This window comes from Corvus hawaiiensis, chromosome 5 (assembly GCF_020740725.1).
Source record: "Corvus hawaiiensis isolate bCorHaw1 chromosome 5, bCorHaw1.pri.cur, whole genome shotgun sequence".
Taxonomy (NCBI): Eukaryota; Metazoa; Chordata; class Aves; order Passeriformes; family Corvidae; genus Corvus; species Corvus hawaiiensis.
The window spans coordinates 26,341,829-26,356,753 of record NC_063217.1 but is presented as its reverse complement, the minus strand read 5'-3'; the positions used below and the strand labels follow the sequence as shown (position 1 = coordinate 26,356,753).

Below are 14,925 nucleotides of genomic sequence, written 5' to 3'. Positions count from 1 at the left end.
AGAGCCCTGACACTGAAAAGAGTGACTGTCTTTATATCTTCCTGTCTTTTTCTGTGTTTTCATAAGATTTTTCACTCAAACCCTACTCTTTTGACTAAGTGGACAGTGTGCAACGAGCTCAGAAACTTAATAAGGTAGTTTAAGAAATTACACAAAGTCTCTGATACTACAGTGGCTACTTTGAAAAATGTCTGGGGTGAAAAAGATTCAAGTCGGAAAAATGGAAGTAGGGGTATAGTCCTCTGAAAAGAATCTTTTCATAGCAGAAACAGTGTGATGCAGGAAGAGCTGCAAACTCTGCTGTAAATAGGCATCCAGGCCCTGGTATTGATCTGGAAGGAAGCAGGATTTGTCATAGAATATTATGAGTTGGAAGGGACCCACAAGGATCATCGAGTCCAACTCCTGGCCCTGCAGAGTACATCCCCAAAAGTCACACCAGGTGCCTGAGAGTGTTGTCCAAGCACTTCCTGAGCTCTGTCAGGCTGGTGCTGTGACCACTTCCCTAGGGAGCCTCTTCTAGTGTCCAACCACTCTCTGGAAGAGAAAAGGTGAAGAACCTTTTCCTGTTATCTAACCTAATTCTCCCCTGACTCAGCTTCATGCCATTCTCTTGGGTCCTGTCACTGGTCACCAGAAAGAAGAGATCAGTGTCTGCCCCTCCACTTCCCCTTGTGAAGATGTTATAGACTGCAATGAGGTCTCTTCTCAGTCTCCTCTTCTCCAGACTGAGTGCCCTCAGCTGCTCCTCATACAACTTCCCCTCCAAACCCGTCATCATCTTCATGGCCATGTCTTGATGATCTGTAATAGCCTTATGTCTTTTTTGTATCGTGGTGCCCAAAACTGCACGCTATGATAAAGTTATATGGATGATAGATTATGAAAATTCCTCAGCTATGGGACACTGTCAAACTGCACAAATGGCAGCTTCTGCTCAACACCTGTCATGAGCCTGTGGCACACTGAGACTGGCAGCTGTTAACATACTGCAGCCTTTGCAATACTTCCTAAAAAAGGAAAGGTGAGTCTGTAGGTGGACAATGTTTTGCCGGGAGCTAATGAGCATTTATGGAAAAAAAAAGATTAGTAGTTTAGAAGATATATTTTAAAGTAAAGGAGATATGAAACAAAACAGATGAGAAAATTAAATTACAGTTTATTTTATTAAATCAGATTAAATTATAATGACTTTTTTCAGACTAAATAAAGCTGTTTTACATGGCTAATACAGTGTGATAACTGAGGTGAAGCTTCATAAAAACATGCAATGCTTTTAACAGCTATTAGGGAAATCAAAGACTCTGACATACAGAGTATCATTTGCAACACAGCTGAAGCAGAAGATAATTTAAGTTATCACCTATATTGTCAGTGGTATTATTTTAGGAGATACTTTCAAGAGAATGGTTGATTTACTCCAGAGAAGGATCATTCTTAAGACTAGTCATCAATGGTGCAAACCAAAGCAACTGTTTCATCAGTCTCCAGTCAAAAGGGTGAATTGTTATTGATAATCATAACTGATAATGGCCTTCCTGAGAGCATATGATAAACCATAAGATAATTCATCTACTTTCAAAAACAGTTGATTTCCCTGTTATGCACTAGAATTATCTCTGCACAGCAACATTTTTTTTGTCATGCTAGAATGATGAATTTTCATCATATGCAAATGATAGAATATGCAAGCTGTGATTAAAGACAACCAGAGAAAAATGAGTTTGTCTAGGAGCAACAGACCTAAGACTAAGGATCTTCTAGTCCTATTCTCTGCTGTTGTTTAAGAGGGAAAATTATTCTTCTCTGGGACAAGTTTAAAAAATATAAAAATCAAAGCACTTTCATGCTGATGATGCAATGAAGTAGTTTTGAAAACATACCATGAAATATGTATTTAAAATATTGGCAGACTTCTGCATTATGACACAGTGGAATATGAATATATTCTTTAACCTCCATGCTATCTCAATGCTGCTAAATTTTGAAATGTTTGATATGATCCACAAATGATTTTTGATAATCAACAGTATTTTCCTTACACAATCTAGTGAGGACCTGTCATAATAGACTAATTTTTTTCTCAATAATTAAACTAGGAAGCAATGCTGGTTTACATGAAGTATTTTGACCCAATCCTACAACTGTAAATAAATCTATTGACCTGACAGCTGAGTTTACACCAAGGTATATTGTAGAACACTTCTGTTTGATTATGTAGTGAATATCCAACAGCAATTAAAATAATTTGAAGCTCAGCCAGATCTCTGCTTATTTTTCTAGGAAACACAGGAGATACTTATGATTGTGACATATTCCATTTGGTTATTAAAGATTTGTTTTGCAAAGTGTAGCATAGTAACCAATAATTGGAAGATGGAAAAGGAACCTTAAGAAAAATGGAGATGCAAAAGGATAAATTTAGTGCAATTTTAGAGAATGTAAAAGGCAGCAAAATAAAGTCTAATATACAAAAAAGCAATCTCTACATATCTGAGACTTTTGTTCCAATTGAGAGACCTAGAGGTCAATTAATGGCAATTGTAGAAGTGCAGCAAGTGACATAATATATTGCAGAGAGAGTGTTAATGTTCTGGATAGAATTATTTCACCCTTCCTTTAGATTTGCTATGGGATACTGTTACCAAGAGTTTAAATTGTCATTCTGGAGAAAATGTTTTCCAATTATCAGACAGACCAGCCTTATGAAGAGACCTTTTTATCTCTTGTGCTTTGCAGATTAAAAAACTTCTTATACTCTAAGGAGGATTGCTCAGGATAGGGTGTACTGAAAAGCCACTTTCAACTTTCAACAAAGGCTGAGCCAAGTATCAACCAAATCTTTTTGAAACCGGAAAAAGTACAGACCACAGTCTTTGCCTGCCCCATTATTTTTCATTTTCACATGTCTTTGTCCTCCTGATCTGGCTGGAACAGTAAGTGCTCACAGTAGTCAGGTAGAACAGCTGCCCTGTTAGCCTCTAAAAAAATAAGACCAGACAGATAATCAAATAGTATTCTCCTGAGAGCATCCTATAAGCTGTGAAATTATTCTTATCCTTAACCACTTGAAGGGAATTTTCATCTTAGCTGGAGATAAGAGGAACCAGCAAAACGAAAAGATTTCTTTGCTATTGGATTTCAAAATATGGGTGAACATACATCAAACATACATTGGCATGCTGATTTGCCATGATTCATGCCAGGGTCCTAGTCCTCTAATAATTTGCTGTGGCTTTGGCTACATTGGCAGATACTGGGGTGAAACAGAAGCAGATCTTCAGAGACAATCCATTGGTACTCAGAAGGCAGCACCCACAGTAAGTGTGGTTTGGAGGGGATTTACTTTAGACTAGTGCCAATCTAGTTCCATAGATGGAAGACCCACTGGTGCTGGAGCACAGCATATTCTAGCAGTCCTGGTAAGCACATCCGCTGCAATCATCATGTACTTCAAGGCCCACCTGTGAATTGAACACACCTCATTTGCACTGAGGTGCCAATGTGTACCATGTACTCCTTGTACATTTGTGCCAGTGGGGTTCACTGGGTTGAACTGTGTCACTTCCTTGACTGGGAAAATAGAGCACAGACTGGAGAAGAGTTTGAATAGTGCTCACCTGCTGCACATGACTTTGGGGTAATCCAAGCTGAATTTAACTTCCTAAATGAAATTGAGTGCATCTTGATGTCCAAGTCCCCTGTAAGACTCCTTGCATTTTCTACCGCATACATGGGCCCTCCACTTGGAAGTACCCCTCTTCTCACTGGTCACCATATTCCCTATCAAAACCTGTTGACTTCGAAGGTGTGTCTTGACAGATGGTAAATCCAGGCTCCTGAGAAATCCAGGGTCCTAGTCTGTTTACTGGGAAGTTGTCTGATAGGTGAGGGAGAAGCAAAGATAATATTGCGCTCTTAGGGTAAAGAAGAGTTAGGGATTGTGGACTTATGTCTTGTAAAACAGGAAAGATCCAAATGTATTTATTTGCTGTTTGCTGGCTCGTGTTGAAAATACTTGAAGGTATAGTGAAAGGCAGTGACAATATTAATACCAAGCAAATGTTTGTGATTTGAAGTTATCTTTCTGTACCTAAGCACCCCAGCCTAGTTACCACAGATGTGTCTACACTTGAACTTGCTTTTCATTTCATCATTACTTAAAAGGAGAGGAAGTGTAACATGCTAAATGTAAAGGAATATCATCTTATATGCTGTAACACTTCCCCTTTCCCTGGATGCAAAGATAGGTGCAGTCCTCTTTCTTCATCAGTTTTTCTCTACTTGAGATTACTTCTCTTGCTTAATTTTTAAGTGCAGCTGAAGATGTACTGTTAGTAATCATTTTAATGAGTAACGTAAGTGAGCAGTTAAATTTCCTATTAAGATGTTGACTGTTTCACTGAAAGCAATTATTTTGTGGTTCAAATCACAATATGAAAGCTGCACTGAAGTTCCATTTCTGCATCTTTCTGTTCTCCTCCTGCAGATATCCACCATCCTCAGATTTAAAGGCCTCTTTTAAAAAGGCCAGTACCAAAATGTTTGCATTTGTTTTCTTTATTCTTGAGATGTTTTTCACATTTATTGTAACACTAGGCTACTATCCTGTTTAAGATATTTTTTTGATTTATAGTAAATATTCAGGTAGGATTAACCATGATGATGCATATTTAAAACCACTTTTTCTGAACTTCCCTAAGAAGAATGGAACTGTTTTCATTTGGGTTGCAGGTTTTAAATACCATGCATGTGACTGTGATCTTATGTTTGTGCTTTCTCAAATGCAAGCACACAAATGTCATGTGTGTACTTTTTGAGGATGTCCCTGACCATGACAGGGGGATTGGACTAGATGATCTTCAAAGGTCTCTTCCAACCTGAAGTATTCTCTGATTCTAATAATCTAAGGTGTGAGGTGCACACAAGGAATTGTTTTCTGAATCCACAGTTAAGGTCTACAAATGCAATTTCATCAAAATATTGTTATGTAAATCTATCCTTTTGAAGACATGACTGCAATGGTCCTTGATCTCTTGCTTGCTGTTCTATATGCTTTTTTTGGTGGAAGACAGAACACAATAATAATTTTTTCTTCTGTCTCCACACACTGAATAACTTTGCTCTCAGCAGGGTAAGTGATCCTTACAGAACCATGTGAGAGCCATCAAGTTCCCTCAAGCACAGTGAATGAAGATGGGCCATCCACTAAGCCTAGGTTTTCAAAGCTCTTATGCACTCAAAATGGTATGCAGCCATACAAATATGGCATCAAGTCTCACATGTTCCTGTCAGGGAAGTAGCTATATCCAAGAGAAATACAGCAGAAGGTGGATGTCAGCTATGTAAAATGACATATGACTGTTTTTAAGTTCCTCTCTGGTCTTCAACAATTGAATAGTGAAGAATCAAAATGCTCTTCTATACAAAGTGTGAAGTCTCCCAGGTGAAAAATAATGATATTGCTGTTTATATATTAAAGTGGTGGACTTTTTCCTCCTCCTTCTGTTTGGACTTCAGCTTTAAGCATGAAAATTCTTTCTCATGTCCTTTTAGACAAATCACATATTGTAGATACCTTGAGGTTGAATAGGTGTCTTCCAGACTGGAAATCAAGAGCTTGAGCTAAGTGCCTTTGCTCCTTTTATAGTGCATGAAGTTAGGTGTATTACTATGGAATCCAAATTAATAATTACACTTTTAAGAAATTAGGGAACTGGTGATCTGGTCTGGCTGTGTTTTAGAGGTCTTTTACATTGGATTATCTTGTTACTTGCACTCCTTAAATCTGAAGAGTAGAGAAAGTTCTTCAGTGAGCTTGGGCAGCATTTAGGTGCTGAGGTGCTCAAATTAGTGCTCCTCCTGTTGTTTGTATGGGTATTCCTCTAAAGTCCTGGAGAAATTTCAGTTAAGTCTGAATATATGTCTTTGGATTTTCCACTACTAGGCAGCAGCAGATGTGATGTTACAGCTGAGATGTGATTTTACATTTAGGTACTTAAAATCTGTACCAAATTCAACCCATGAATTATTTTTCTTTTTTTTCATTTGTCAGCATGTCATCACTTCCCATTTTACAATTGATATTCTACACTGTGATGATTTAACAATATATTCACTTTTTTTTTGTTCTATAGGCTTAACCAATCTGAAACTTTCATCTGTAAATTTTTGTATTTCTTTGAAACCATTAGTTCAGTGAGTAATCCATTAAATAAAATGGTCTCAAGAGCAGATGTGTAAGTACTCAACTTTTTAACATGGAAAGTTAATTGCCAACGGTAGTCTCAAGCAGTTTCTGAAAGATGGTCTTACTTTCCTACTGACCCCAGAATTATGTAGCTTCTTTAGCAAATAACTGCCAGACTGAAAATGGTTTTGAAGGACAGTGACTTAGGAAGCTCTGTTCTTCTATTGATAGACTCATTAAATATGACTGAAGAAGATAGAGACAGTGGTTTTCCTTTGCAAAAGCCATTCTGGTTTGTTCCTTCTTAGTATTAATAGTGATGTGAATCCTACAGTTTTGCTTAACTTTGGTCAATTTGCTGTTTCTGAAATGATGCCTAGCAGGTTTGAAGTGACACAATTTACTCCTTTCTTCACCTCTGTGCTGTTTTTTTTAAAGATTGCCCTCTTACTTCCAGCATCAGAAGGTGTTTTTAACTGAGAATTTAAATACAGTTATTAGGCTAGCTGTGCCAGTACCAAGTAGATGAGAAATATCTACAGGCTTTAGTAACTAACTCACTGTCTTTTAGTGTATTATCCTGTATCGTGTCCTTCTTTTGACACTCAACTAGTGTGAATTTATCACTTCTTTTATTTTCCTTAGGAATACAGGAAATCTGAGTTGATTTCTTTTTCTTCATGTTTTCTCCAGATGGTGAAAGATTTTTTGTTATTTTCTGTTTCCTGTTTGCTTTTCAAAACTTTTAGAGCTATTTCTCATCTAGAATTTTACTTATTCGTGGAAAATTTTCTTCTCTACTTATTAGAGGGATGGATTTCTATTGTTTACAGTAAAGTACAAGAAAAAATCAGATTTGGGTCTATCTGAAACCAGCTTGGCAGGATGTCATCCTTAGTCTTGTGTCATTTGAGAAATATCATTGGCGCTGCTTTTATTATAATTTTTTTTAATAGTACTTTTATGCGCCTTAGTGTTTTAAACCCTGAAAACAAGTGAAAAATTCCATTTTCTCACTGTTCATGCTACATGTTATTTCAGCTGTAATCTTCCACCTCTTTCACAGCTAGCAAGCTGCTGGATCTACACAGGGGTGAAATTAAGGTTTTAAATAGATGCTCCAAACTGTTCATGTAGAAAGAAGATGTCTTGGAATCCTGTAAGTATGTTTAAACTTCTTATGTCAAATTTTCACAGCAGTCACTTTAACTGCATATCTTTTAGTGACAGGCTGGAATTTTATAGACTGGTAAAGAGCTTTAATGATTCCATAAACATCAGAATGCAAAGACATAAGCATTCATTGCATATTTTGCAAAATGCAGCCAATTTGACAGATCGATTTATAATAAACCTAAGGATAATGGCCATTTTCAGGGCAGAAGGACTTCCCAGAGAGTAAGGGACTTGGGAGTGGGCTGTGCTTATTGCCTTGCTGAGGGGGACAGCAATCCTGCTTCTTGGAGCTAGTGCCACCAGCTGCAGCAGAGGAGCTGCTTCTGCACTTATTCTGTAATACATGCATATGCTCTCCTCTGAGCTCATGCCTTTGCCATCATGCTAGGATGCTGCCTGCTGTGTTAATCCACCAGTAAAGAGACCTCAGGTCATGCAATAATATGTGCCTTTACCGTCCGCCAGTACCCCCAGGACTGGCTATTAATTTTCAAGTCGTTGAATTTCCACTTAATGTACTGCAGCTCTCTGAAGCATGGTGAGTTTCTTTAACCATTAAAGCAGCTGTAAGCTGCGTATATAAAATAATAACCAGATGATGATGTGTAAAGAAGACAAAACACTGCCTTTCATCGGAATAACCACTGGATGGGGGATTATTTACATTTCTGTGCAGTGACAACTTGACTCAAAGGAAGATGATGATGATGATGACTGTAAAACGGTTTGCTCCTTACACCGAGAACTCGGTGCACAGGTTACTCCATAAGTGCCCTATGGAGAGCTGCGAGCGAGGGCATCTCCGGGGCCAGGGATTTGGGTTGGTGACAGCCTGAAGCCGAGAGAAGAAATACGCGTTTATCTAAGCGCTGGTCCCGCCGGGACGTGCCCGCCCGTCCCCACGGCCAGTCAAAAGCTGCGAGCACGGAACCGCTGGTGTCCTCGTCCGCCGCGGTGCTTCTCCTGCCTCAGGTTCGGGGTGTGTGTGCAAGGTTGCTGGGGGGGGGGGGATGTCTGGCTACTTTCCCGCCTACGTGTCCTGAGAGAGACAGGAGGAGGAAGCAGCCGAGAGGAGACAAGAAGGAAAAAAAAAGAAGAAAAAACCCCCATACCCTTGCGTTTTGCATGCCCTGGCGCATTTCACAGCGCAGCACCGCGCATCGTCCGCTTCCCGCCCGTCCCCCCCGGGGCGCTCCGCGGCCGCGCAGAGCCGCCTGCAGCCGCCGAGCCTGCGCCGCTCGCGTCTCGGGGGCGCGGAATTCCCGCGGCTGCCCTTGCGGTCCAGCATGCCGCCTGCCTCCAGCACGGCTTCAGGGACTGCGGCTGGAGGGGTGTGCTCCCTCTCCTGGGGACGAATGAGGGGCTGGCGGATGCCCCCTTCCCTGCGGCTGCGGCCGCCCTCCCCAAAATCTCGATCGTGCCGGACCTAGAGACGCGCAGTCCCCGTGGGTGTCCGTGCACATCCCCCGGAGCTTCTGCTCCTGGCTGCGGGTCTCCGCTTGGCAGGGCGGACCGGCTGCCTCTCGGAGAGCCGCCCTCTGAGTAGCTTCAAAAATAGAAATATTTAAATACCTATGTGTAGCTTTAAACATACATTTAACGTTTTATATATTCTGCCTATTTATATTTGTATGTATATGTATATATATACATATACATGGTCTATTTCATTTCCCTCTTTGGAGAAAAATACCAAATCAATGCCACCCTTTCTCCCAAGCATGTTTCCCTTCTAGTAAAGGAGGCTCCACCTCTGCTAGGGATTGATTCGCCCAGCAGTTTTTAGGATAATTTATGAAGCAACCTGATGAGCCTATTGGACGAGTTGTTCGGTCCTTGCAGAGTGGGTTTCTACCTGTTTGGGTGTTTTATTTTTTTTTTCCCCTTCCCCTCCGCTCCCTCTGCCTGCCGTGTGCCGGGGGGTGGTGGGATTGGTAGGGTCGCTATCCGCCAGCCTCTCCGGAGAAAACTCGGGCAAGGGAGAGCGCCTTCACGCTCATGGATGCATGGGGGGGCCCCGCGCCCCGCTGGATCCGCCGCCGCGGGGCCCGGCTGCTGCTGCTGCTGCTGACCGTGCGGCTGGGGAGCGGGTGAGTACGGCGGGGACCCCGCACCTGCTCCCGCCGGGATCCGGCTACCCGCGAATCGCGCCCCAGGCTGAGCTGGGGGGCTCCGGGCGGGCTGGGGGCGGGGGCAGGGGCAGGGGCAGGGGAGGCGGCGTGTCGCGCCGCCAAACTTCAACCACAAAACGTGTCGGTGCTGCCGCTGTGGCTCCCGCGGGCGGCTGCGGCGGGAGCCGGCACCGGCAAAGTAAAACTTCAGCCGCATCCCACTTGTTCGCTGGGCGGCTTGGTGAGTCCAGGCTCGGCTCGGTACTGGGAAAAGCGAGTCCTCCCATGCTGGGGGCGGCCCGGCGCATCGAGCTCCCCGGCGCGGTTCCGCCCGTCCCCGCCGGCGGCTGCGGGGAGAGGGGGCAGGACCGCGGCTGGCGGTGCGGGGCACCCATCGCGGCGGCGGGACCTGTGCGCTGCGCGGGGCCTCCCGCACGGCACCGGCTCCTGCCGCTGCAGCGCTCGGGAGGGGGGTCGGGCTCACGCGTGGGATGGAGCAGGGCAGCTGCTCAAGTCCCAGAAGCTGGAAACGTGCATTTTAAAGGAGAGTTAGAAAACTGATCTGAAGGGCTCTGAAGAGACAACAGTGTGGTACAGCGGTGTACTTACGTTATTAGTACCCATAACAACGAAAAGCAATGTGATAATCCAACTCCATTAATAATGCAGAGCTAATGTGAACCATTCCACAGGTTACACTCATAAAAATCACAAAGCAGCACTGAAAGGGTATTTGTTGCTCAGTGTGTCTGTCTTTTTAGTGAAAGACCAAATTATCATTCTAGGGGATATAAAAATATGTAGTGTAAAGACTGGCAAAAAAAAAAAAAAGGGGGAAAAATCTATTAAACATTTTTTTAAAGTCTGTCATACTCTAGACCCCTTCTTCACACTGAATGATGATTTATCAGTCTGTGTGAGGTATGTTGATCTCATCACATTTCTCGTCTTCAGAAGGCTGCTGTGTTATCCTAGTCAGAAACACCACTGATTATACTTTTCTTAACCTGTGTCTTTTAAAACCCTGATAAATTATGGAAGTATTTTTCAAAGGCATTGACGAAAATGATACCAGTGCAGCTGTGCATCTTCAGAATGTTTCTTAATGATCATAGTGTACCTCAGGTGTGAAAGAAATTATCAAGTGGTTTGAGAGAAAAGAATATGCATGCTAATGTACCAGTTCAAAGACTTAGTTACAAAGAAGGAGGACTAGCTAAAAAAATAATTTATTTTGCTTTGCTTGTCAAACTGTGGTTGGGATTATAAGACTAGGTGTAGCTTATTATGTATGCATATTATTAACATTACCATTTGTAAATAAGTCGATAAGAAGTCTTCAGTGAGAAAAAGAGGTAACTTACATGCCTTGTTTTGTTCTGTGTTCCAGGACATCTCAGATAAAAGTGAATATTTGGTATAAATATCCATGTATCTGAATCAACTATTTTCAGCCTTGCCTCTTTTTCAGAGATTACATGGAAAAATGGTGTCTGAAAGATTTTTCCCTCCTCCTTTTTTTTTTTTTTAAGTGACCTCAAATGGACCTGTTTCACAGAACATGATTCTCTGGTATGTACTGCATTGCAATTCATGGGTGTTTGCAGAGAGCTCAGGACCTCTGGTGCTCTTCAACAGTCTGCCACAAAGTAGGACGGAAATACTATTTTTCTGCTTCTTTGGATGCCTCTCTATAGTTTCAGCCCAAGATTTTCCTTGAAGTTCGAACTAAAACAAAGGAGTAACGCTTTTCTCAAGAATAGACCAGGCTGCACCAATTCTGCCTATTTTTCTAAAACTTGCTGGAGCCAATCTGCCTTTTCAACAGATACTTTTAAAAGGATGCAAGTTGCATCACTTTTAGTGTGCATTTATACACAAAGTACTTTGTGCTGAGTATGAGTAAAGTTGCTTCAGCTGTAACAAATGGAGCTAAAGCCTAAGCAAGGGCACTCGAAGTTTAGCCCAACCAAGAGTTTATTCTTTTAAGGTTCTGCCCCAAAAGCTGTTGCATGACATTACACCAAACTTCATACAACAAAATGTGGGAGCTCTGTCCCGTAAAACAGTGTTTTACCTCCAGTTCTTCACCTTCAGCACTAACAGATCAGAATGGCCAATGCACTTGATATAATTTCATGGGTCAGTATTTTGAAGGACTACTTTTGTCAATAGCAGATATCTCTTCTGTAGGAGAAATTGGGCTGTGAGCCTTTCTACAAAGTGTGTGCAGGAAAAGAGTACTTACCGAGCTGTCACTGCAGACCTAAATGTTCAGCAAGCCCATTATTTATGTTGAATCCAAATAAACAGATAATTGATAGGCAGAGCATAAGAACTGACAATATAATTAATGTTATTTCCTTAGTTCCAACCATACAGGTGTACCATAACTGTAACATTTCTTCTAATTTATACTTCTTTAAATGGTATGTGCTGGTCAGCATGCCTGAAACTGTACTGTAAGCTTAACTTAATTTTGGCCATATCTTCCCTGTAGTTTTGTAATCTGATGTTTTAAATGCAGTTATAAATGCTCTGTTGAAATGCAGCTGTCAGCAGGTGCAAATGTCAACTAATATTTTCTTTTCCATTTCAAAGTATCTGTTAGGAAAATACATAATATGGCCTATGTTTTCTTCTCGTATAAATTCCTGGATCAGAGTTAAGCCTGTCATAACAACGTTGGTTTCTTAGTGCTTGATAATAGTGATTTACTGTTACATTTGAACATCTGTGATGTTTATTCATTATTATCCTCACTCTTATGTGCTTTGTTCATGACGTGACAGTGAAGAACTTGTTATTCAGCAGTCCCAGTGGTTTAAAATACAGTTTATTTTCTTAAAAGTTTTTTAGTATTTTCTTTTGTTAGTATAAAGTTTAAAGAGATATAAGTATTGAGAAATACTTACATTCTTTGCACATAATTTTCTTACAGTGGTTTCAAGGAAACCTTCAAACTATGCCAATCTGTTAAAAAAAAAGGCTCTCAGCAAATTGAACCAAATTTTCATTTACTTTCAACTTTCTGTTTGTTAAATATGCCTGATGCTAAAAAAGCACCTTCACTACAAATTCAAGCCTTTTTGAGCTGGACAGAAAAGGTTACAGGTGGGCTCTTGTCGACCTTGTTCAACTTCTTTTTCTGAATACATAAGTCTGTCTACAGAGTAGATTACAAGGGGATTGGGGGAATAGGTGTTTTTTTCTTTGAAGTTCTAGAGGAATTGTATTAATCTGAGTCAAATAGAACAGCTAGTAGGTAGGACCACTTAAATGGACTAGGTATAGGCACTGTTTGAAAGTGAGTTGCTTTGGTTTGGGCTATCATATATATAAACTAAAAGAGTCATGTGTGTTGAATTCACAGAAAGCCAGAAGTGAGCAGCTCAAACCCCATTTTTGTAGTACCATTTATGATAGAAGAGTAACAGCACTTTTTGAATTACCTGCATAACTCTTTCTTGCACTGCATCCTAAACTGATCATGTGCTTGAGTGAAATAACAATATCATAACTTATTTGGTAAAGAGCAGCAGAGAAAAGTACTAATTATAAATGACTGTAACACACTGACAGGAACCTTTCGAAGGCTGGTGGATGACAATGACACTGACTTTTATTTCTTAACAATTTCTCTGAATGGTAATAATTTGTACAGAGTAATTCAGATGCAATTGAATTAATCTGAAGATGACACAGAAGTCCTGATTTTGCATTTTTACACATGCAAACATTTTTTAAGACTGAAAGTAGTGTGGTGAGTTCAGTGGCCTTACAGGCCTGTGTAAAAACTTGATTCTATATATAAACTTAAATGGTAAATTGTGGAGCAACACTGAAATAACAGAGGTAACTGGAGAGACTCGGAAAGTCATCAGGAGTTCATCAGAACAGAACTTACTTCAAAGAAGAGGGCAGTTTCAGTGATACGGATGTGATGGAAAGAAATTGTTCCTAAAATACGCTTTAATTTGGGATATTCCAATCAGTAGGAACCGTTGAGATAATCCAGACTTATATAAGAATATGTAAGAGGCTAAACAAAACTGGAGAATTTACCCTGGCTTCTCTATCAGGTTTGCTCCTTCAGTTTAACTAAGTCCCTGCATATAGACTTGATGAGGAGGAATGCGTTGAAGTATTATACAGTATTTTTAGTCTGAGGTTTCTCTGGCTTCCAGCCAGTGGGTCTCCCATTTTCTTCTGCTAGCAGAAAAAGCCTGGTTTTTTTCCCAGTGTAACCTGCTACAACTGGCTCAGCCACTGGATCCCATGTTCATCTCTCTGTGGGGAAATCCAGGTCTTGATTGATACTTCTGGTTGTGCACGGTAGCCTCAAAGTATAGACAAATGGCTGGAGCTGATCTTCAAGAACAAAGTGTGGTCTACATGCATCTGCTCTTCAGCAAGGAAACCAGTCATCAAACTCTTCCTTGTTCTGACTGCCTCTGCCAAGTTTTAACCTGACAAGAACTCAGAGCATCTCAAGCGAATCCTGAAAATTCTTAAAAGAATCAGCATTTTGGTCAGAAAACATCCTGATGCCTTTCTCTTCCAGCCTAGTCTTTCATAATATGTTGTAGAAACCTCCTGACCTCTGAGTGACAGGAAGCTCCAGTGTGGTTAAATTCCAAGCAATTGTTACAGAATGAATTATCGAGTCCAAAATGAAAGTTCTATACAAATGTGTCACAATTGGAGACACTCTAGAGTGGCAATTTCCACTGAATTGGATTTACCCATGCTACAGTCATACGAACTATTCTTCGAAGCATATCCCTGGTATATGTAGTTTAAGAGACAACTTGATAGCCGCTTACATTTTCCTCTCAGATAAGAGAACTGAGAAACTTACGTTTCTTCAGGAAATATTTAATTATTTGCTTAACCACTTTTAAACCCTTTCCATTTTTTTCTCTGAAGAAGAGATACACACGGAATATTGCTTCACTAGTACTTCATACTGCTCAGAGACTCTCTCACAGGATTAGCTTCAATACTGTTCAGGTATAACTCATGGGTTTTTTTTTCTTTCTGCATTGGTCCTCAAATCCTTTTCTGTGTCACTGCGTTCATCTCTGGCGAGGTATGAATGGCTAATTCTGTGTTTCTAAATTTATATGCAGCAATTTTTCTTTGTTTTCAGGAAGGCAGACAGACATACTGGATAGGAAAAATCTGAGGTAGAATAAGATACATCCCCTTTGGATTAAATTATTTGATGTCTCAAATAGATTGTTAGTCCTTTCCTTTAATACAGTTTTCTTCTTGTTTAAGGCAGTGTACCATGAGGGATTAAGTATTATTATTATTAGTAATGTAGTATTATTGCCCAATTTTTCTTTCTGAATAAAGTTTAACTGGATAGAATTTATATTAGTAAAAAATTATAGCATCAGGTGTTCATTTAGGTGGTTAACTGTCAATGTAATTCATAACAAT

The 14,925-nt window shown here is 40.6% G+C and overlaps 1 protein-coding gene across 3 annotated transcripts in view; it reads left to right on the top strand.

Moving 5' to 3' along the window:
- Positions 1-8,675: 8,675 nt before the first annotated feature.
- GABRG1 (gamma-aminobutyric acid type A receptor subunit gamma1) overlaps positions 8,676-14,925 on the top strand; it is a 63,320-nt gene continuing 57,070 nt past the window's right edge. Inside the window, exon 1 of one of the 3 annotated variants that reach the window (XM_048304212.1) lies at positions 8,676-9,456. In XM_048304212.1, the coding sequence (XP_048160169.1) occupies positions 9,365-9,456 (92 nt within the window). In that variant the 5' untranslated portion in view covers positions 8,676-9,364. Of the gene's footprint in view, positions 9,457-10,571; positions 14,491-14,925 lie in introns of those variants that run through there. The other 2 variants (XM_048304215.1, XM_048304214.1) reach the window with 2 other exon arrangements.